The sequence below is a fragment of the Eulemur rufifrons genome, chromosome 24 (genome assembly GCF_041146395.1).
Source record: "Eulemur rufifrons isolate Redbay chromosome 24, OSU_ERuf_1, whole genome shotgun sequence".
Taxonomy (NCBI): domain Eukaryota; kingdom Metazoa; phylum Chordata; class Mammalia; order Primates; family Lemuridae; genus Eulemur; species Eulemur rufifrons.
Window position 1 is genome coordinate 15,136,263 of NC_091006.1, and position 22,567 is coordinate 15,158,829.

A 22,567-nucleotide genomic window follows, 5' to 3' on the forward strand; every position below is an offset into this window, starting at 1 on the left:
TGTTCGTGCTCTCTGCTGTCCTCTCCCTTTGCGTGTGGCGGGACCTGGCAATGCATGGCAGAAGGCAGAGGCCGTGATGCCTGACTTCCGTGATTAGGCTGCGGCACCGGGCTTCTGTGACGCCGTGGGCCAGCTGCCCTGTGCAAAAGCCAGAGAGGAACCGAGACCCTCGGTGCAACAACTGGGAGAAACTGAGTCACGCAGTCACCGCATGTGTGAGCTTGCTGCGTTCTGTTGGTTGGGAGCAAGTTACAGGTTTAGTCCAAGAGGAGCAGATGGTTCCAGGGTGTCACTACTAGGAGGTGGGAGTCACGAGGGCTGCCCCAAGAGCCTGCCCACCCCAGGGGTGCGTGTGTGTGTGTGTGTTTGTGTGTGTACACATTTCCTACTGTGGCATCATGGAAAAACAAGGGCAAGAACCACTTCTACCAGGTGGGTTGGCTGAGAATAACTTAACCCCTGGTTCTCCAAATACACATGTAGGGTTCACCTGGGCTCTCTCTTTCCTTTTACATTGTGGGAAAAATACATAACATAAAATTTACCATCTTGGCCGTTTTTAAGTGCGCAGTTCAGTGGCTTCAGTACTTTTACGTTATTGTGCAACCGCGTCCACCACCCATCTCCAGAACTCTTCATCTTGCAGAGTCGAGACTTCGTACCCGTGAAAAACGCTCCACGCTCCTCCCCAGCCCCTGGCGACACCGTTCCACTCTCTGAGTCTTGTGGATTTGACCATGTTAGATACCTCTGGCCTTATCCCCAGGTTGTCCCAGGTGACTATGGGGAGGTGAGCATGGAGGTATAGGTGGGCGCACTCCCCAGGGGGAGGCAGACTTACTTCCACCCCGTCCTGTGACCTTTCTCCAGAAGGTGTCATCCCAGGTGAGTGGATTATGGGAAAGGAATGACGGGGAGGTCATGACCCCAAAGACTTCATTCAATAGACATTTCCTGAGCATCTGCCGGCCAGAGTCTTTCTTGGAGTGTCAATGGGTCCACAGAGGGGCCTTCAAATAGACCTCAGGCCAGCGGTGGAGGCGGAGACAGTACAAACAAGCAGCCGTGATGCAGTTACGTTTAGGGTCCCTCGAGGATGCACATGAGGGAAGGCCAGACCTTTAGGTGAATGGGGCACGCATTAGGCGGGTTTCCAGGTGAGCTGAGTCTCGACAGACGGCAAGTTTTCTGGGCATACGAGATGTGGGGATCTGGGCAGAGGGAACTGCAGGCAAGAGCGCACAGAGGTGGGAGATAAACATGGACAAGCTCAGTGATTTGGGAATTAAAATACGTCACGCGATGGGGGCGATTGGTATGGAATCTAGGTGGCGCAGGGCTAAGGAATAAATTGGAGGTGATCAAATGGTGGCGTTGAGCATGCCATTGCTGCTTAAAGTGGCCAATTGGGTGGTTTGCGAGCTGTTTGTCAATGATGCTTGAGGAAATAAGGAGCTTTAGTTGAGTGATTGAGTTCAGCTGACATTTTTTCGGTAGGCAGCTTGGTGACGTAAGCAGCGTGTCACTTTACGTTCCAGTGGACGCTCCTCGTCTCCTAGCAGACCGGCGTGGTCCCCCATTCACGCTTTGAGAGGCACTGGTGGAGATGACTCAAGAAAGTGTTTTGACCAGGATACTGGGAAGATGAGAAGTACAAATAGCCTCAATTCAAAGAAATAAACTACTGGCACATGCTACAACCGGGATGAACCTTGAAAACGTTTTGCTGCATGAAAGTGGCCAGTCACAAAGGACCCGGTGCTGTGCGATTCTGTTTAAATGAAATGTTCTGAACAGACAAATCCATAGGGGGAAAAGTGGGTTTAGTGGTTGCCAGGAGCTGAGGCTATGGGGGCATCAAAGGGTGATGGCTAAGAAGTATGTTGTTTCTTTCTGGAGTAATGAAAGTGCTCTAAAATTGATTGTAGTGTTACACAGCTTTCTGAATATACTAAAAACCACTGAACTGTACACGACCCTGCACAGCAAATACATAGGGAGCCTCCTAGTTCGGACCTAAGCAGACGTAGTGAGAGCACATGCTGCTCCTCTAAACACGCGCCTTCTCATTTCCTGGAGTTTATCAGAAACCACAGTCTTGATCCCGCAGGACTCCAGGCTGAAGCATCCTAAGAACAAGTCCCTGACGTGCATCTCAAAGACCTGGTTTGATGCGTTCCATCTGTCCAAGGAGGGTGACGCTGGTTGGCCGCAGCGCCTGAGTTCAGAGTACAAAGCCACGATGTTTCAGGCCACCTTCCCTGTGAGCCCTGTGACCCTGGTCCGCGGGGGCACCTATCGATGCTACGGTTCTCTAAGCACAGTCTCGGATCTGTGGTCCAGTCCCAGTGACCCTCTGGTGCTGGAGGGCAGAGGTGAGGAGGCCCGGCACTGCCTGCTGGGGTGTTTTAAAACATAAGTTTTAATATTATTCCGATATGGTGAGGCCAACAGATCAGGGAACAAGTGCCATTGAGAAAGGTAGTCTGTCACAGCGCCCGAGAACAGGCTTGCCACTCCATGTAGGCCCCGCGGGAAGCTCCAGGGCTAGTTGAAATGCAGAAGGAGGGAGGGGAAGGCATGGATGGGAACTTTTATTGTGGTTTCCATGGGAAAGGCAAGGCAAGGCAGGGTAAGCAGGCTTAGGGCTGTCTCTAGTTGTCTGGCACCTGGCCCCGTGATGATTAGGACAGAGGAATATTGCTACCTGGAGTCTGATGCCAGACAGAGGAGGTGGTTGGGAGTATGGGCACTGGATTGGTTGGTTTGGATATGAAAGGTGAGTTGTTTGCTATCTCTAAGAATTAGTTAGTCCTGCGAGGGTCAGTCTCCCCGGGGTCAGCAAGACCCCAGATGCCACAGCATCATGAATACAGAGGATAAGAAAAGATAGTACTTGAGGCCACAGAGGTGCCCCCCGGGGATCACAGTCTAGCATGAGAGGTAGAACAAGAGCCACAAGGCCCTTATGTTGGCGGTCCCACAAGGTCATGCAGCATTCTGCGATGGGGATGGCGGAAGAGTTTTTCCAGGTGAGGCGGGTCTTGAAGGGCCAGAGGGAATTTGTGGCCTGATGAAGGGTGGCAAATCCGTAGCATCTACCCCGAGGAAACGGCAGGCAAGAAGGCAAAGAGAAGAATTATCGGTGTCAGCTGTAAACCACATCGCTGAGCCCGAGGCAGAAACGGGAAGTGGGAGGGTTTTGGAGAGCGAGTTTAGCTGACTTAGGAAGCTGGTTGTGACCAGCAGGCAGGCAGGAAGCCTGTGAGGGCAAAAGATAACGTTAGAAAATTGTCAGGTATCTGGCACCGGGTCCTAAATTTATGTCTGCAGCGGAGAATTTCTCCCCGAGCTCCATTCTATATACCAGGTTCCCAGTCCGGTGGTGGTGGTGTGATTTTGCCCCCCAAGGGACAGTTGGCAATGTCTGGAGACATTGTTGGTTGTCATGACTGGGGCATGGGGGCACTACTGGTACCTAGTGGGTGGAGGCCAGGGACGCTGCTCAACATCCTGTGAGGCACAGGACAGCCGGCCTGGCCTTAAAGTTTTATCAATAAATATGATATTAGCTGTAAAGTTTTGGTAGCTAACATCTATTAAGTTAAAGAAGATTTAAGGATTTTTTTTAAAAAAAACTTAATTTTTGGCCAGGCGCGGTGGCTCATGCCTGTAATCCTGGGAGGCCGAGGCGTGTGGATCGCTCAAGGTCAGGAGTTCGAGACCAGCCTGAGCAAGAGCGAGACCCCGTCTCTACTAAAAATAGAAAGAAATTATATGGACAACTAAAATATATATAGAAAAAATTAGCCAGGCATGGTGGCGCATGCCTGTAGTCCCAGCTACTCGGGAGGCTGAGGCAGGAGGATCACTTGAGCCTAGGAGTTTGAAGTTGCTGTGAGCTAGGCTGATGCCACGGCACTCTAGCCCGGGCAACAGAGTGAGACTCTGTCTCAAAAAAAAGAAAAACACAAAAAAACTTGATTTTTATAAAAAGGTTTTTCTGGGTCTTACTGATTATTAGTATTGATATTGGTTATTAATATTGATAAACTATTAGTACTGATTATTAGTATTGGTATCATTGATGATTATGGGATTTTTTCCTTTACCTTTTTAATAAAAGAATTATATTAACAATGACTTTTCTTTAACAAAACTTTTAAAGTAAAACACACAAAGGTGCAGTGTAACGAATAATCACAAATTGAACATCTATGCAAGGCAACCACGACCCAGACCCAGAAATAGAATGTTGCTGACACTCTGGGAGCCCCACGTGTCCGTTCTCATATTTCCTTCCGTCCCTCCTTAACAACGCAACTTTTCTCAAGCTATTTGCACAGGCCGGGCGCGGTGGCTCACGCCTGTGATCCTAGCACTCTGGGAGGCCGAGGTCTAGCTCACAGCAACCTCACACTCCTGGGCTCAAGCGATCCTTCTGCCTCAGCCTCCCGAGTAGCTGGGACTACAGGCCACCATGCCTGGCTAACTTTTTCTATATATTTTTTAGTTGTCCGGTTAATTTCTTTCTATTTTTAGTAGAGACGGGGTCTCGCTCTTGCTCAGGCTGGTCTCGAACTCCTGACCTCGAGCTATCCTCCCGCCTCGGCCTCCCAGAGTGCTAGGATTACAGGCGTGAGCCACTGCACCTGGCCCAGAATATTTTTTAATGAAAGGAGCTACAAAACTGATTTTTACATGGAAGCAACTGCAGAAATGTAAACAAGTGACCTGCATTTTCTCTAACTCAACCATGCCTAGTGGTTCTGTCAGTACCTGCATCCGCCTCAAGTGAAGTTTCATTTCCCAGCACGCAGCTCCCCACACGCTCCCTCTGGGCGGGACGCTTGCCTGCCTTGGAAGGAGCTGCGGTAGTAGTAACACAAGTAACCAGAGAGGAGACGCTTTTTTCCTCCCTAAATTGTACCTTGGGGTGGGGGTGGGGGAGCTGTCGTGTTAAGGGGCACACTCTAAATTGCTTATGCCACCTCCATGTTCCAAAGGAGTGACTACGTGGGGTTGGGGGACAGAAATCTTTGTCCGTAAAAATGCCAAAGTCACCACCAGAGGGCACGCAAGAGACACAGCAGACACACCGTTGTCATCGAGCTGGCGCTGGGCTCTGTCCTGGGTCTGCAGAATTCAAGAAATGGGCGCCAAGGCCCCTGTATCCGTGAGGGACCTTCAGGAAGCTCGTGTCACTGCAACATATCCCACATTTCTATTTGCTTATTTTATTACTGTGGTGAACAGACGCTGGGCGGGGGTCGGGGTTGGTGGGGGGGCTCCCATGGTTTCACCCCTGTGTAATTCCTTCCCAGTGAGTGCGGGTAGAATCTGGTCCTTGCTTCTAATTAATAGAATACAGCCAAAGTGAAGGGATTTTAAAAGATGGAATTAAGGTCCCAAGTCAGTTGACACCGAGTTATTCAAAGGGGAGATTGTCCTAGGTGGGCTGACTTCATCAGATGAAAGCCCATAAAACAGGCACGAAGCACATAGAGCATCCTGAGGCAGGGGCTCTCCTTCCAGGCTCCAGGAGCCACGTGGCCTTGCTGGGGAGACTCTTTTTTAGCAAAGAACCGCAGGCGGCCTCCAGAAAATGAAGTTGGCTTCTGGGAGCTGAGGGCGACCTCTTGCTGACAGTGCACCCCTGGGCCCCCAGGCCACTACCACAAGGAAGGGAACTGCTCCTGCAACTCAGCGAGCCTGCAAGGGGATTCTTCCCGGCCAGCCCCCAGCTGAGAATGCAGGCTACGAGACCCCGAGCGGGGGGCTCATCCCAGCCTGACCTGTAGGTAATGGAAGTGCATTTTGGTCAGTCGCCAAATTTATGACAATTTGTTGCACAGACGTAGAAAACCAATACACTCCCTATCTCACCTGCCGGGATGTGAGCTCCACAGGGGGGCAGTTTTCCTGTTTTTCTGACTGTGTCCTTCGTGCCTGGAACAACGTCTGACACACAGTAGGTGCACAGTAAGTAGTTGCTGAATGTCAGCTAAATAATATTCTTGAGACTACATGAGTGGCTCAGTTGTCAAAAGGGCATCATGGCACAAAACCTTCTGTTCACCCCAAATCATTAGCAGATGCTTTGACACAAGGGCTGCCGGGTAAGTGCTGTGTGGACACCACACCCGCTATGCTGGCTGAGGGGCATCCGGAAATCATGGAGCCTGCGTCCCGGGCTGCGAGGGAACATGGCGGACGTCTTGCCGTCCATTCATCTAACATAGCTTTAGTGAGTGCTCACTCTGTGCCAGGCCTTGTCTAAAGGGCAGTCTCTGCTCCAGTTTGGATTACAGTCTCATGGTGGGCACACAGAGATGTGTCATACCGTCACAAAACTAGATGTAGAACTTCACCTGTGTTTCATCCTATGAAGGGGAGGGTCAGTGTGCTCTGAGACGCTGTAGGGATGAAGGGCATTTTCCCTCCCCCTTTGAAGGCTCAAATCTGCTGGAATAAATTGACAATACATTAACAGGACAAAAAGACTCACCAGTTCACCGTGTGCATGGGGGAATCTGGGGCTGGACGTGTCTGAAAGGCATGTCAGATTCCCTAGTTCAAGCCAGGCGTGGTGGCTCACGCCTGTAGTCCTAGCACTCTGGGAGGCCGAGGCGGGAGGATCGCTTGAAGTCAGGAGTTCAAGACCAGCCTGAGCAAGAGTGAGAGCCCCCCCCCCCCGTCTCTACCAAAAATAGAAAGAAATTAGCCAAACAACTAAAAATAGAAAAAATTAGCTGGGCCTGGTAGTGCATGCCTGTAGTCCCAGCTACTCGGGAGGCTGAGGCAGAAGGATCACTTAAGCCCAGGAGTTGGAGGTTGCTGTGAGCTAGGCTAATGCCATGGCACTCTAGCCTGGGCAAAAGAACGAGACTCTGTCTAAAAAAAAAAAAAGATTCCTTAGTTCATACTACACACGGGTGTTGTGAGTGCCCACCTGAAGTCATGGCCTCCCATTCCTCACCCCAGGCCTGGGCTCCTTCCAGACGCTTTTATGAATGAGCAGCACCATTGTCTGCCAAGTGCTCTGCGAGGAAGGTGGCTGCCAATCTCCTTCCCCATCGCTCCAGCACCCGGACTGTCACCAAGGATAGGCGACTTTACAACCCAGGCGATGACTAAGTCCGCTTATTCCTCTCCATCTCTGTGGCTTGTACCCTTGAAGACACCCTCATGTCTTGTTGGAAACACTTCACTTGCTTTTAACTGGGCTCTGCGTTTTTCTTTACAATTCCCTCCCGTCTGTCCACCCTACAAAAGGCAAACCTAACCAGGACAACCTTATGGAAAACTCATTAATGGCCCAAATCTTTGTCTTGCCCTCTACGTCCCTGAATGACTTAACCTAATGGGTTGAGATTTTTGTCCCCCAGGGGACGTTTGGCAATGTCTGAAGACTTTTTTTCTTTTTGGTTATCACAACTGTAGGGGGCGTTACGCTAGTGACACCTAGTGGGCAGAGGCTAGAAATGCAGTTTCACGTCCCATCACGGGCAGGATGGCCCGTCCCCACCCACCTGAGAATACCGGTCCCACAGGTGAGTTGGGCCCGGGGGCTGGGGAGGGCGTCTGAGGTGGCCCCGCTACTCTGTTCAGACACAGCTCTATGCTCACTCATCCCAGCCGTGCTGATCAAGGCCTTCGGCATGCCGAATGTACCCCTTCTCCCTGAACACGTCTCATTTTCAGGCATAACCTCAAAAATCACCCCTCGAAGAAAAGTTCCCTGAGGCCTTTCTGTAAGGACGTCTGTCCGCCCAATAATGTCCCATGTCAGCACCTTGTTCTTTTCCCTTAAAACTCGTCAAAATTTCCACGCGTTTCACCGTTGGTGGGAATGTAAAATGGTGCAGCTGCTACGGAAAACTGTAGGAAAGTTCCTCCTAATTTTTGAAAAAATTAAAAACAGAATTGGCCAAAGGCTACAAAGTTTCAGTAAGACAGGAGGAATAAGTTTTTGTGGTCCATTGCACAGCATGGTGACTACAGTTAATGATAATATATTCTGTATTTGAAAATTGCGAAGACAGTAGATTTTAAATGTTCTCCCCACAAAAAAAATAACTATGTGAGGTGATGGATAGGTTAATTCGCTTGATTTAATCATTCCACAATGTATGCATAGATCAAAACATCACATGGTACCCCACAAATATGTAGTTATTATTTGTTAATTAAAAAATAAAAATGTGGCCGGGTGAGGTGGCTCATGCCTGTAATCCTAGCACTCTGGGAGGCCAAGGCGGGAAGATCATTTGAGCTCAGGAGTTCGAGGCCAGCCTGAGCAAGAGTGAGACCCCGTCTCTACTAAAAAAATAGAAAGAAATTAGCTGGACAGCTAAAAAATATATATATAGAAAAAATTAGCCGGGCATGGTGGTGCATGCCTGTAGTCCCAGCTACTTGGGAGTCTGAGGCAGGAGGATTGCTTGAGCCCAGGAGTTTGAGGTTGCTGTGAGCTAGGCTGACGCCACAGCACTCTAGCCCGGGCAACAGAGCGAGATTCTGTCTCAAAAAAAAATTATATTAAAATACATGTAACATGAAATTTATCATTTTAACCACTTGTAAGTACACATAATTTAATAGCATTAAATACATTACAATGTTGTATCACCATCACCACTACCTATACCCAAAACTTTTCCATCATCCTGGACATAAAACTCTCTACCCATTAAACAATGATTCCCCATTCCCTCTCCTTCCCCAGCCCCTGGAAGCCACTGTTCTACTTTCTGTCTCTTTGAATCTAACTATCTAGGGATCTCATCTAAGTGGAATCACACAGTATTTGTCCTTCAGTGTCTGGGTTATTGCACATAGCATAATGTCCTCAGGGTCCATCCTAGTTGTAGCATGTATTGGAGTTTTATTCTTTTTTTTAAATGCTGAGTAATATCCCATTGTATGTATATGACACATTTTGTTTGTCCATTCTTCTGTTGATAGACATTTGGACTGTTTCTACCTTTTGGCTACCATGAAAAAGCTGTGATGAACACTGGTGTGCAAATGTCTGTTGGAGACCTTGTTTTCAATCCTTTTGGGTATATACCCAGAAGTGGAATTGCTGGATCTTACGGAAAGCCTGTCTAACCTTTTGAGGAACTGCCAAACTGTTTTCCACAGCAGCTGCGCCACGTTACGTTCCCACCAGCAATGCACAACGGTTCCAATTTCCCTGCATCCTCACCAACATTTGTTATTTTCCACTTTAAAAACTATAGCCACCCTAGTAGGTGTGAATTAATATCTCCTTGTCGTTTGATTTGCATTTCCCTTGTGACTGTTGGTGAGTTTATGGGAGAAGGGGAACGCAGACCCTGCCCCAGCAGGCGGACGGATGCTGCAGCTCCAGGCTGGCCACGGGAGATAAGCGAGGCTCCCTGGAGCCCGTGTGCAAGTCACTGTCCCGAGGAGGCGGCTGCAGCTCCACGAGTCTCCATTAGGAAAAGCCAGCGGGGAGAGCGTCCTTCACCCTCGCCACATTCTGCACCTGTGCCCCAGGCTCCCACGACTTCCCTCCCTGGCCACAGAGCTCAGGCCGGGGCTGAGGAACCATGTCTCCATCCCTGCCCGCCCTCTTCTGTCTTGGTGAGTCCTGAGGGTGGATCTGGGAAGTGCCGAAGGAACAGGCACCGAACTGCCAGACAGAGAATTTTTTTTTTTTTTTAAAGTTGCATCAGCGATAAATTTCAGAGCAAAAGGGGCACAAGAGTCTTTTCATTTGTTGGGTGGGAAAACTGGGTCCCAGAGAGGTGGCGTGTTTTGTTTGTATGATTCATTCCAGTTTTCTCATGGCTGGGTCAGGAAGTGAACACGGGTCTCCTAGTGCTGGTGGCAACTTTCTTCCATGACACTCAGTTGCTTTTTTTCCCCCTAAATATCAGGACTAGGTTGTAGATTTAATTTGCTAGTATCCCTTACAGTAGTGCTGCAAATAAGAGTCTCCCTCAGGCCGGGTGCAGTGGCTCACACCTGTAATCCTAGCACTCTGGGAGGCCAAGGCAGGAGGATCGCTTGAGGTCAGGAGTTCGAGACCAGCCTGAGCAAGAGCGAGACCCCGTCTCTACTAAAAATAGAAAGAAATTATCTGGTCAACTAAAATATATATAGAAAAAATTAGCCAGGCATGGTGGCGCATGCCTGTAGTCCCAGCTACTCGGGAGGCTGAGGCAGGAGGATTGCTTGAGCCCAGGAGTTTGAGGTTGCTGTGAGCTAGGCTGACGGCACGGCACTCACTCTAGCCTGGGCAGCAGAGCGAGACTCTGTCTCAAAAAAAAAAAAAAAAAAAAGTCTCCCTCAAACAGGCGATGAGGGCAGATGCATTTCTCCTGTCTGTTCTGCATCAGGCTGCGCAAGGCCTGTCGTGTGCATTATTTCCTCATTTCTTCAGGAGAATTTACCACTAAAGGGAGGGTAAGCAGGAAGGAAACCATTGTGTTCTTGGGGATAAGAGGGCAAGCTATGAATACTGACGCCCTCTCATTCGTTCGTTCGTTCATTCATTTGCTTACTCCCTCACTCATTCTTTAACACACTCTTAGGTAGCATTTGCTGCGGGCTAGATATTGTTATCTACTTTTTTTTTTATTATTAACAGGCACTAACTCATTTAATCGCCAACAGCCAATGAGGTAGGGTCTATAGTGACTCTTATTTTACAAATGAGAAAACCGAGACCCAGAGGGGTGAAGTAACTGGTTTGAGGGCACACAGCGAGGGCTCGAACACAGACTAAGGAATTTTCACACCAGGTCTACACTTGTGTGTGTGTGTGTTTTTTTTAATCTTTATCTTCTTTCTTTTTTCGGGAGGGGGCTGGTTGTTTATTTTTTAATTGATGAATAAAAATCGTACATACCTATAGTGTACCACTATAATGCTTTGATGTATGTGTACACTGTGGAAAGGCTAAATCAAGCTATGGAGCATATGCATTACCTCAAATTTTTTTTTGTGTGATGAGAACATTTAGGATCTGCTCTCTTAGGGATTTTCAAGTAGACGATACATTGTTATTAACTATAGTCACCACAATGGACAATGGATCTCCAGAACTTATTCCTCCTGTCTAACTGAAACTTTTTATCCTTTGACCAACATCTCCACAACCCCAACCAGCCATCGCTGGTAACCACTGTTCTACTCTCTGCTCCTATGAGTTTGCAAGTCCCCGTTCTTCACCAGTAAACTATGCTGCTAGTGTTTGAATCTACCTTCCACCAGCTGTGGGACTGTGGGTGAGATGCTGTCTCAATAGCCTGATGTATAAAATGGGGCCAATAATGGTTGCTAACCAGTAGGATTACGGCAACTCGGAGTCCAGACATAGAAAGTGCTCAGCACGGTGCCAGGAATACTTCCAAACAGGGTTGCAGGGTGGAGGGGACCCACAAAAAGACTGAGGTGGGCTGTGTTGGGGGAGGGGAGGCAGAGATGTAGGTAGAGCTTGGGTACAAGATGCAGAGGGCACCTGGGGTGGGCACAGAGGGGGAGTTGGCGGCTGGTGATGGCGTCACTCTCCCAGCTCTGGAGTCAGAGACGATCTGGGTTCAGCCACTTCTTGCTGTGTGAGCTAAAGGAGGTTGCTCAGCCTCTCTGTTCAGTTTCCTCATGTTTATAATGGGAACAATCCCACCTTTGTCTGTGTGTAAGGATGAGGGTTGCAAGATGAAACAGGCTAAATTTGAATTTCAGATAAAGAAGTACTTCTTTCTTTCTTTTTTTTTTTTTTTAACATATACCTCATGGGATATACTTATACTAAAACAAGAGTCCTTGTTTACCTGAAATTCAAATGGTGAGTCCTGTATTTTTATTTTCCAAATATGGCAACCCTAGTGAGATTGAAAGAGATCATGCTACTAGTTCAGGAGAAAGACAAAAAAGAAAATCAGAGCTTGGGAGAAAGTGGGCAGGTGTTTAGCCCAGAGAAAAGTTAGTTCAGACAGAAGGAAAGACGGGCGAGGGGGAACGCCTCCAAGGGAAAAATCGAAATGTATAGATTATGCAATTTGGTAGATGTTGTGTAAAGTTACATAGACAGGCTATTGAGAATTATGGAAAGATTAGCAACAAGGTCAAGGAAAACTGTGCAGATGGAAATAAATCAGGCATTTATTGATTCCAGGGAAAGCAAACAGGAAAATTGTATACATACAACATTATAATCCTCAGATGTGAATAGTATTTGCACAGTCATAATAATGTAATCACAGAACGTTGATTTAACCAAAAAAGGACAAAATAGTGGGAAATCTACGGTTCTGGGACATCTTGACATACAACGCAAGAGACTCCGCCCTGCGCAGCAGCGCCGTTCTCACGGGGGGGGGGGGGGGGCCCTTCTCTTCCCCACCGTGCAACAGGCTTGGAGTGAGGAAGTGGCTTTCTGTGGTCGCTGGAGGGTTTTCTCAGTTCATTGTGGTCAGTCGAGGGTAGTTTTCACTGTCTTTATTGCTGTGCTTCTTGTGACCGTGTAGATGACTGAAAAGTGTTAATTTCCCAATGACCCATTTACATATTTTATGTGATGAATTTTGGGGCCCAGCGTATCCCATTAGTGAGAGGTTTTATTGTACACATAATGAATAAAATGCAGCAATAGGCAAGTATTTACAATACCTGTCTGTACAATTGGCTACTGCCGTATATGCACGTGGGTGTTACTGGATGTTGGGAGATTGCAGGGAGGAAAAGAAGGAGCCGGCAACATCAGTGCTCCAAATCCTCACCGCCACGGAGGAAGCCAATGTGCCATGCCCAGGGAACTCAGAGGCACAGCTAAAATAGTCAGACGCGTGTGCAGTGGGAGAGGGCAGCGGTTGGAGCTGGCCAGTGTGGGGCAGGAATCCCTGGTTTCTCCTCCTCCCCTCCTCCCCCCTCCCCCCTCCCCGCTGCTTGATTTCACTGAGTTTTGCTTCCCTCTGTGCATGTGTGTGCTCATCCATTAGTTCCAATTTAATAGTGAGTCCACGTGGCTTTTTGTGACTGGCTTCTTTTAGTTAAATTACGTGCATATGTGTGTCTTTGGAAAAAATAAAATAATAACCGAATAAAGGGAACTCGTGCCAACGTCCCACCCTCGCCGTGCCCAGCAGGCAGGCAGTGTCCACTAAAGCGGGTTCCTGACATCTGATCCTTTTCTTCCTTCCTCAGGGTTGTGTCTGGGGCAGGTGGGCTCGCAGAGCGGTGAGTCTTTTGGCGTCCCTGGGGTGGGAGGTGGGCAGGGTCGGCCTGGGAGGGGGTCTGTCTGGATGCTGGCCCCGGTCCCCTTCTCCCCCAGGAGCACTCCCCAAGCCCACCCTGCAGGCCGTGCCCAGCTCCCTGGTGCCCCTGGAGAAGTCGGTGACCATCCGGTGCCACGGGCCTCCGGGCGTGGATTTGTACCGCCTAGAGAAGCTGAGGTCTGGCAAGTACCAGGACCAGGCCTTCCTCTTCATCCCGGCCATGAGGAGAGAGCACGCCGGCCTCTACCGCTGCTCCTACCAGACCGCCGGCCATTGGTCCCCTCCCAGCGACCAGCTGGAGCTGGTGGCCACTGGTACCCGGAGGGGAAGGGCTGGGGCGTGGCTGGATTCGGGGCCCTGGGCTGCATGGTCCCCAGCTTTGGACGCAGGGGATGTCAAGGGCAGTGAATCCCACAGGGCTGGGATTAGGGTGACACCAGTGAGGCATTGGCCTAGCGGGTGGTGGTGCCACTAAACTCATGAATCAATGTGAATAACATTTTATTTTTTATTTATTTTTTTTTTTTGTTGAGACAGAGTCTCACTTTGTTGCCCAGGCTAGAGTGAGTGTCGTGGCGTCAGCTTAGCTCACAGCAACCTCAAACTCCTGGGCTCAAGCGATCCTACTGCCTCAGCCTCCCGAGTAGCTGGGACTACAGGCATGCGCCACTATGCCTGGCTAATTTTTTCTATATAGATTTTTAGGTGTCCATATAATGTGTTTCTATTTTTAGTAGAGACGGGGTCTCGCTCAGGCTGGTCTCGAACTCCTGACCTTGAGCAATCCACCCGCCTCGGCCTCCCAGAGTGCTAGGATTACAGGCGTGAGCCACCGCGCCCGGCCTGAATAACATTTTAATGCCATTTTGTTTTTTAAGAAAGTTAATTCCAGGCCGGGCGCGGTGGCTCACGCCTGTAATCCTAGCACTCTGGGAGGCCGAGGTGGGCGGATCGTTTGAGCTCAGGAGTTCGAGACCAGCCTGAGCAAGAGCGAGACCCCATCTCTACTAAAAATAGAAAGAAATTATATGGACAGCTAAAAATATATATAGAAAAAATTAGCCGGGCATGGTGGCACATGCCTGTAATCCCAGCTACTCGGGAGGCTGAGACAGGAGGATTGCTTGAGTTCAGGAGTTTGAGGTTGCTGTGAGCTAGGCTGACGCCACGGCACTCACTCTAGCCTGGGCAACAGAGTGAGACTCTGTCTCAAAAAAAAAAAAAAAAAAAGAAAAAACGTTGTTGAACGAATGAATGAGCCATCATTATCAGGCAGCTTTTGCTTTGATGACTCCTGGGTGCCAGGCATGCGTCACCACGCTAGCCTCAAATTAGAGGGGTGCAGGTTTGTGTGCAGCAGTGGAGACCCTGGAGTCAAACTCCCTGATTGCAAATTTCAGCTCTGCCACTTGTCGTATGACCTTCGACAAGTTATTGATTTATTGATTTTGACATTTTAAAAAATTTTTTCGGCTTTATTGAGGTGTAATTGACAAACAAAAATTGTGTATGTTTAAGGTGTACAACTTGATGTTTTCAAATACGTATACACTGTGAAATAGTCACCACCATCAAGCTAATTAACATACCTGTCACCTCACATAGTTACCTTTGTTTGTTTCAAGTATACAACACAGTATTGTTACCTAGTGTTGAACAAATTATTTAACACCATGTGCCTCGGTTTCATATATAAAATAGGAATATTAATAGCGATGAGCGCATAGGTCTTTGTGAGGATTCAATGAATTGATACATGTCGTGAATTCAGGATGGCACCTGAAGCTGGTACTTTAATACAAGTTGACAATATAACTTCTGTATACTGTAATACAAGCTTATAATACCGTATAAATTTACACAATTTTGTTACTATACTGTCCAAAAATTTTGAGTGCTTGGTATGCTTTCCACAGTCTGTTAAATACTTTATATGCATTGCCTCATTCAATCATCCCCATTTTACGGTAGGGGACACTGAGGCACAGATACACAGGGAGATTTACCTCCAGGGCCACACAGCCCCTAAATGGCAGAGCCCAGGCGCTAGGATGTGACACAGCTACACTCCCTTATCGTCTCGGTGAGCCGACCTCCCCTGTCTGTGAGCTTGGGCAGGGGAATGAGCGCTCCAGGACGGATATAGCCAGACGGGGCGGGGGGCAGGACCTCCCCACCCCTCGCAGCGGAGACACCAGCCACCGCCCTCTTTAACATCAGAGTTCCCTTTTCTCCCAGGAGTTTACAGCAAGCCTTCACTCTTAGCCCAGCCCAGCCCGGCAGTGTCCCCAGGAGGGGACGTGACCCTCCAGTGTCAGACTCCATATGGCTTTGACCAATTTGCTCTGTACAAGGAGGGGGACCCTGAGCCCTACAAGAATCCCGAGATGTGGTACCGGGCCAGTTTCCCCATCATCACCGTGACTGCTGCTCACAGCGGAACCTACCGATGCTACAGCTTTTCCAGCTCAACCCCGTACGAGTGGTCGGCCCCCAGCGACCCCCTGGAGCTCGTGGTCACGGGTAAGGGGTGTGCAGACCAGACCTTTCTTCCTCAGCCTCTGTAGGTTCTGCAGGCAGTTCCGAGGGCAGGGACCGTCGCTGCACGGGAGGTGGGAGGCAGGGAAGCCCCAGGCTCCGGTCAGCTTTGCAGGAGGATGTACGCGTTTTCTGTTGCTGCCGTAACAAATTACCACGGACTCACCAGCTGACAACAACACAAGTGTGTTACCAATTTACTACCCCACCATCCTGGAGGTCAGAGGTCCGACCAAAGTGGGTCTCGCTGGGATGCAGTGAAGGCATCGACGGGGCTGGTTCCTTCTGCAGGTGCTGGGGGAGAATTTGTTCCCGTGTCCTTTCCAGCTCCTGGAGTCCCCTGCAGTTCTTGGCTTTTGGCGACTTCTTCCCTTCCTCCATCTTTGAAGTCAGCAGGGCGGCATCTTTAAACCTCTCTCTCTGACACTCTTCTGCCTCCCTCCGCCACGTATAAGGACCCTCAGCCTCAGACACACCCGGATTCTTGCTTTTCCAGAATATGCAGGCTCACTACTTCCTCGGGGACTTGGTACCTGCTGGGGTCTTCCCCCCAGATAGTCTCATGGTTCCTCACGTTGCCTCCTTCGGACCTTCCACCAAAAGCCACCTTCCAACTTTTCCGGTGCACATTAGCCGCCTTCTCGGCTTGGTTTTCTCCACCCCCCTACACCGTGTAACATGCACACGTTGTCTCATTTAGGATGTTTATCACCTGTCTCCCCTCCACCCTCTAGGACGTAAGCACCAGAAAGACAGGTTTGTCTGATTTCTTTCTGCTGTAACTCCCAGCACCAGTAACAGTTTCTGGCAACAGAGGAGATGCTTTACAAATATTTGATAAATGTATGAAGTAGCCCACTCAGGTACCCTTAATTTTTAACAGCTTTATAGAGGCATAATTTGTATACCATAACATTCACCTGTGTGAGGTGTATGGGTCAATGATTTTTGGTAAATGTACGGGGTGGTGCTGTCTCACCACGGTGTGGTTTTAGAGCATTCCTGTCCCTTTCCATCTCTCTCTCCCATCGACAGTGGCTCCTTATTTCCCCCTCTGACCCCAGGCAACCACTGATTTTCTGTCGTTACGGATTTGCCTTTTTTTTTGGGTTCCAATGTTTCCTTCATGGAACATATTTAAACAGTGCTGATGCTGTGGCTGGTGCTCTGCTGGGGGCTGACTGAGTCTCCCTCTCAGTGCACCGTCTCTTCTCTCTTACACACGCGTGTGCCCGCACACATAGTTATCAGTAGAGCGATCAGTCTGTAATCATAGATGCATCCAACATATGTGTAATTGTGACTATGATAAGCACTCTGAATTGGAAGTACACAGTGTGTTAGAAGCCAGAAGGAGAGGTGGTCTGGGAAGGCTTCCCGGAGGAAGCAACATTTGCTCTGGATCTTAGGGCAGAGTAAGAGACAACTAGATTGGTGGAGTGGGTGGGGCGGGTGCAGGTGAATGGAACCGTAGGAGCGAATGCCCTGTGATGGGATGGACGTTGGCAGATTAGTGTAGCTGCAAGGCCGGAGTGGCTGCAGGGTGTGGGGAGGTGGAGGGGGACTGTGTTTTGCTTCTTAGATATTCCCCTTCCCCGCACACTGCGATCCCTGCCCCTGACCCCAAACTGATGCCACGGTTCCTGTCTCTACTTTCCAGGAGCCAGTTTAGCCCCTAAGGACAAGGTGAGGGTATAAGTCACAGGGACCTAGAAGGAGGGATAGAACTGAGGTTCAGAAAGGAGGGGTGGAGCTACAGGGCATGCCAGGAGCGCTGTGCAAATTCTATCTAACACCCACAACCGTCTTCTCGCTCATTTTCAAGGTGAGGAAACTGGGTCGCAGAAATAGTTCTTTATTTGTTCAGGACCCACAGCGAATAGAGCACAGACTTCTCTCATTTTCTGATTTCTCAGGAACCTCTGTGACCCCTAGCCAGTTACCAGCAGGATCACCTTCCTCCGTAACAGGTAAGGTCTAGAGGGTTCTCTCTGGTGCCCGGGGTGTGAACACATGGACCCCCTTTCTGTGCCCCTCTCTGCCTAGATTTCTCGATTTGTCTCTTTCATAAATTTGCTTTGTTTTAAAAATCCTTTATTTCTGGCTGTAAGGAGGGTGGGTTTCCTACGTAGACAGACATTAATGCACTGCTCCCGCCCCGCGTCCTGGCCTAGGACGATGGCTTGCAATGTCTGACACACACACAAGAATGCTCTGAGTGGCTTGCCAAATTGTGAGGTCCTCAACTCTGCTTCTGAGCCTCTGATTCCATTGGTCAGTGGTTCTCAGACTTCCCTGGGCAATAGAATCACCTGGAGGGCTTCTTAAACAACAGATTGCTAAACCCCCAGAGTTTCTGATTCAGTAGGTCTGGGACGAGTCCAATAATTTTTATTTTTAACAAGTTACTGGGCGAGGCTGATGCTGCTGGCCCGGGTGCCACTTTGAGAACCACGGCACTGAGTTTTGTGTGGGGCACGGTGTTCCCTCACGTTCATAAGCATCTCAGCTGAACACGGGGTGCTGGAATCAGCCTGTGCTTTAGGAAACGGTGCGCTAGGCTGGGCATTGCTGACATTTCCCGCGTCCCGGGGTAGACCGAGGAACAAGCAAGAGCCAAGGTTGATAAGAATGGACTTATGGAGTTGAGGGCAGGGTCAGGACTCTTATACCAAAGGAGGCAGGGACATGTACAGCGGTAGCACACTGTGTGTGTGTGTGTGTGTGTGTGTGTGCGCGCACGCATGCGTGCATGTTTCTGATTAGATTTTTTAAATTTTTATTTTGAAATACAGTCCCCGGAGGTTTGTGACGATGGTATGGAATGATCCCATGTCCCCTTTACCTAGTCTCCCTCAATGGTTACAGCCTCTATAATACAATTAGACTGCAACATAAAAACCAGGAATTTGACATGGCATAAAGTAGGTGTGTAGTTCTATGTCAGTTTTCACATGTGTAGATCTGTGTAACCATGACCACATTCATGTCACAGAACTCTTCTGCCCTCACAAAGACCTCCCTGGGCTGCCCCTCTATGTTCACATCCCCCACCCCTTGCCATCTCTAACTCCTGAAACCTACTAGTTTGTTCTCCATCTCTGTAGTTTTGCTATATATAAATGAAATCAGCTGGTATGTAACCTTTTGAGATTGCCTTTCCCCCACTCAGCACAATGCCCTTGAGATCCATCCAACATGTGTATCAACAGCATGTTCCTTTTGACTGCTGAGTAGAATTCCATGGCATGCATGTACCATGTACTGTGTTTATTAATAAATTGAAATGAAAACAAGGTTTATTAACAAATCTCACAGGAAGAGAAGTAACAAAGACCAAATGATACCCATGCTCTCATTATACCCAGGTAGTTGAGCATAAGCTGGGTTTTGCTCACCACAAAAGGCTCCTGGAGGCCAGGTGTGGTGGCTCACGCCTGTAATCCTAGCACTCTGGGAGGCCGAGGAGGGTGGATCGTTTGAGCTCAGGAGTTCGAGACCAGCGTGAGCAAAAGCGAGACCCCCCCCATCTCTACTAAAAAATAGAAAGAAATTATATGGACAGTTAAAAATATATACAGAAAAAATTAGCCAGGCATGGTGGTGCATGCCTGTAGTCCCAGCTACTTGGGAGGCTGAGGCAGGAGGATCGCTTGAGCCCAGGAGTTTGAGGTTGCTGTGAGCTAGGCTGACACCACGGCACTCTAGCCTGGGCAACAGAGTGAGACTCTGTCTCAAAAAAGAAAAAAAAAAAAAAAAAAAGGCTCCTGGACACGGTCCCCACCCTAAACAAGAACTATATAGGCTGAGGGGGTTCAGGAAGTATTTTCGTGGCTGGTGGCTGGTTAAGAAAATGGCCTTAGTAGGGAGGGGCGTCCTGTGCTCAGAAGCTGGTATCTGCATGTTCTTCCTTCCAGCTCAGAGACCTGCTGATTCACTTATTATTTTTGAACTGAAATACAATTCACATGCCGTAAAATTCACCCTGCCCACTAGAATGGCTCTAATTATTAAAAATGAAACAAACAAACGAATGGACAAAAACAAGTGTTGGTGAGGATTTGGAGAAACTGGAACCCTCCTCCACGACTGTGGGAATGTGAAATGGTGCGGGTGCTTTGAAGAGAGCCGGGCAGCTCCTCGAGAAGGCAAACATAGAGTGACCACATGACCCAGCGGCTCCACTCCTGGGCGCGTACCCAAGAAGGCTGCAAACTTAAGTTCACACAAGAACTTGTACGTGAATGTTCACAACAGCATTATTCATAATAGCCCCAAAGTGGAAACAACCCAGATGTCCATCATTGGGTGGATGGTCGCTTCTTAGTAAGCCACTGAGGGGCGGAAATACGTCTTAGGGCCTGAGAACTTGCTTCCTCGGTGTCTGCGCCGTGTGTGTCAGGCAAGGGGGCCTCAGGGAGCCTAGACATCTCACAAGCGCTGTGGGGAGTGGGGACCCTCTGGGAAGACCTGACATTATTTCTCTTCCTTATAACCCTCCTGCTGGGGTCCCCAGAAGCCTCCAGGAAACAGAACGTGTCACCCACGAGCAAAGTCTCTACAACCGGTGAGTAGCCAGGCACTTAAAGCTCAGCAGAATGGAGCTTGAGGGTGGGGCTCTCTCCTCCATTATCTGAGCCTGTGGGCTTTTAACCTGCTTCACTAAAGCGTCTGACTCTTCCCAAGCGAGTCCTTGATTTGTGGCAGAGGACGTGGCGGAGGTGGGCCCCGGGGCTGGGGAACAGGAGCATTCTGGGTAATGTGGCCATCGTAAAGATGGCGGAGCCAAGGCCGTGGCAGGAAGACCACTCCCATCCCCACATGCTGCTTTCAAGGTAAAGCCCCGGCCCTTCCGAATTGGCTCTAAGTGTTCAGGCGTGTTCCCACTGTTTCCATGTAGAGCCTGCGTGTGCTTCAGCCCCACACAGCCCATAGGTGCCTGGACACGGTACATCTTGCTGCCCCAGGCCTCTGCACACACGCTTTGCTTGCGCTGCAGTTTCCTTTCCCCTCGCTTTTCCTGGAAAGCCTCCATCTCCTTTAAGACAGAACACCTTGACAGAACCCCAGAGGGTAGGCTAGATTTGTCCGCTGGGCCCACGGGACTCTGGCTTTCTTTAGACTTCTGATCCCAGAGAGTTCTTTGCAACACTATGGTGGGATCCTCCCCACCCTCAGCTCAAGACCCTTCACTCCCCCTCAGGATGCAGCGGGGTTCCTCAGCCTGCTGTTCAATGGGCTTAGATATCCCATCTCTCTTGGCCCCTTCAGTCGTGTCTGCCCTCCGTCCATGCATTCCTCGTGCTGTGCTGGGCCACGCGGAGTCGCTTTGCATCTTCCCGGTGCTCCATATCCTCCCCGACTCTGCACCCAAACCCCTCGCTCTGCCTTTGCTTCCACTTCCCCAGGGCTTCAACTCCCAGGGAAGCCTCTTCTGCCCACCAGCCTGGATCGGGGGTTTCTTCTAGTCTTGCTCAGTGCCTGGTGGGCTACCTATTACAGCCATTTTCACAGTATATTAAAGCGATCTCTTCTTGGTTTCCTCCAGTAATCTGGAAACCCCACAAGGACCATGTCTTATTAATTGTTGGGACCTGTGGCCCAGCACATGGCCGAGTACCTGGCAAGTCTCAGGAAATACTTGTGGAATACTAAGAGAGCCAGCGTGTGGGGGTTGCTGATTCTATGCCAAGCACTGTGGTTTGCACGACTATTGTTGTTGTTTTAATTTTCACACCAACCTATGATAATGTTGATGCCATTAATTTCATTGGACAGGTGGGAAAACTGGCTCATAGATGTTGCACCTGCCAGATGTCCCACATCTAATAAGGGGTGGACTTGGGGCTCCAATCTGGGCAGCCTGGTGCTATAGTTTATGCTCTTCTTAAAGGCCATAGAATTCTGCCTCCCAAGTGCATTTGTTCAGGGTAGGGACAGTGACAGGGCTAGGGGAGATGGTTCCATTTATTCACACGTAGCCTTTTGTGGTTCCCAGAAGCTTCTAGGAATATCACCACCAGTACCAAGGAGTCAGGCTCTCCAAGCGGTGAGTAAGTCGTCCTCCCCAGACCCACAGCCCTCTCGCTCCTCACCCAAAGCTGCCTCCTTTCCCTCTGCAGGGCTACAACTCTGTGATCTTGGGTTCTGGTGTGTAAAATATTAAGAGGATGGGGCGGAATATCAGCATATGGAGTTCAGAACTGGGTGGTAAGGTCAGGTAGGAAGGTTGAGATTTTCCAAAGAGCCAGAGGAAGAAAGATTCCATCTCTGCCCCATCCCTGGTTACTGTCTTCCCCTCTGCAAGTGGTCAGATAACCAGGCAGTGTCTGTGTCTGGGGAGGGTGGTATCGGGGGGCCTGTGAGGGGACACAGGGACAGGTGCTAGTTTAGACAATTGGGGCCATCCAGCCCTGACTTTTGGTGGCGACGGAAGGGACCCCTAGGAACGAGATTGGCATCCGCATAGTAGAGGATAATAGAGTGTCAGACGGTTCTGGAGATGGGCTCTTACCACCTGCCCCTTCTCTCTCATGGCTCCAGCCCCCGCCCGGCTGCACTACACCAGGGGCAACCTGGCGCGGATATGCCTTGGCGCTGTGATCCTCATATTCCTGGCGGGGATTCTGGCAGAGGATTGGCACAGCCGGAGGAGACCCCTGCTGCGCAGGGTCCGAGCTGTGCAGAGGCCACTCCCACCCCTCCCCCAGACCCAGAGATCACACAGCTGTCCAGACAGAGGTCGACCAGATGTTCGTCACCAGGGGTTACATTCATAA

General features: G+C 49.6%; 1 protein-coding gene across 1 annotated transcript; it reads left to right on the forward strand.

The window, feature by feature from the left end:
• The first annotated feature begins 9,578 nt into the window (after window positions 1-9,578).
• Window positions 9,579-22,567, forward strand: GP6 (glycoprotein VI platelet). The gene is made up of 8 exons (XM_069458041.1): window positions 9,579-9,612; window positions 13,180-13,212; window positions 13,307-13,564; window positions 15,489-15,773; window positions 19,026-19,034; window positions 20,305-20,355; window positions 21,787-21,837; window positions 22,332-22,567. Exons 1-8 carry the CDS (start codon window positions 9,579-9,581, stop codon window positions 22,565-22,567), a joined length of 957 nt encoding a protein of 318 aa, XP_069314142.1.

Bases quoted from the DNA above. Each gene is read 5' to 3' on its own strand.
- GP6 (XM_069458041.1), top strand. From the start codon at position 9,579: ATGTCTCCATCCCTGCCCGCCCTCTTCTGTCTTG. The intron at 13,213-13,306 runs GTGAGTCTTTTG...CTTCTCCCCCAG, and splicing joins GCAGGTGGGCTCGCAGAGCG to GAGCACTCCCCAAGCCCACC. The intron at 21,838-22,331 runs GTGAGTAAGTCG...TCATGGCTCCAG, and splicing joins GGAGTCAGGCTCTCCAAGCG to CCCCCGCCCGGCTGCACTAC.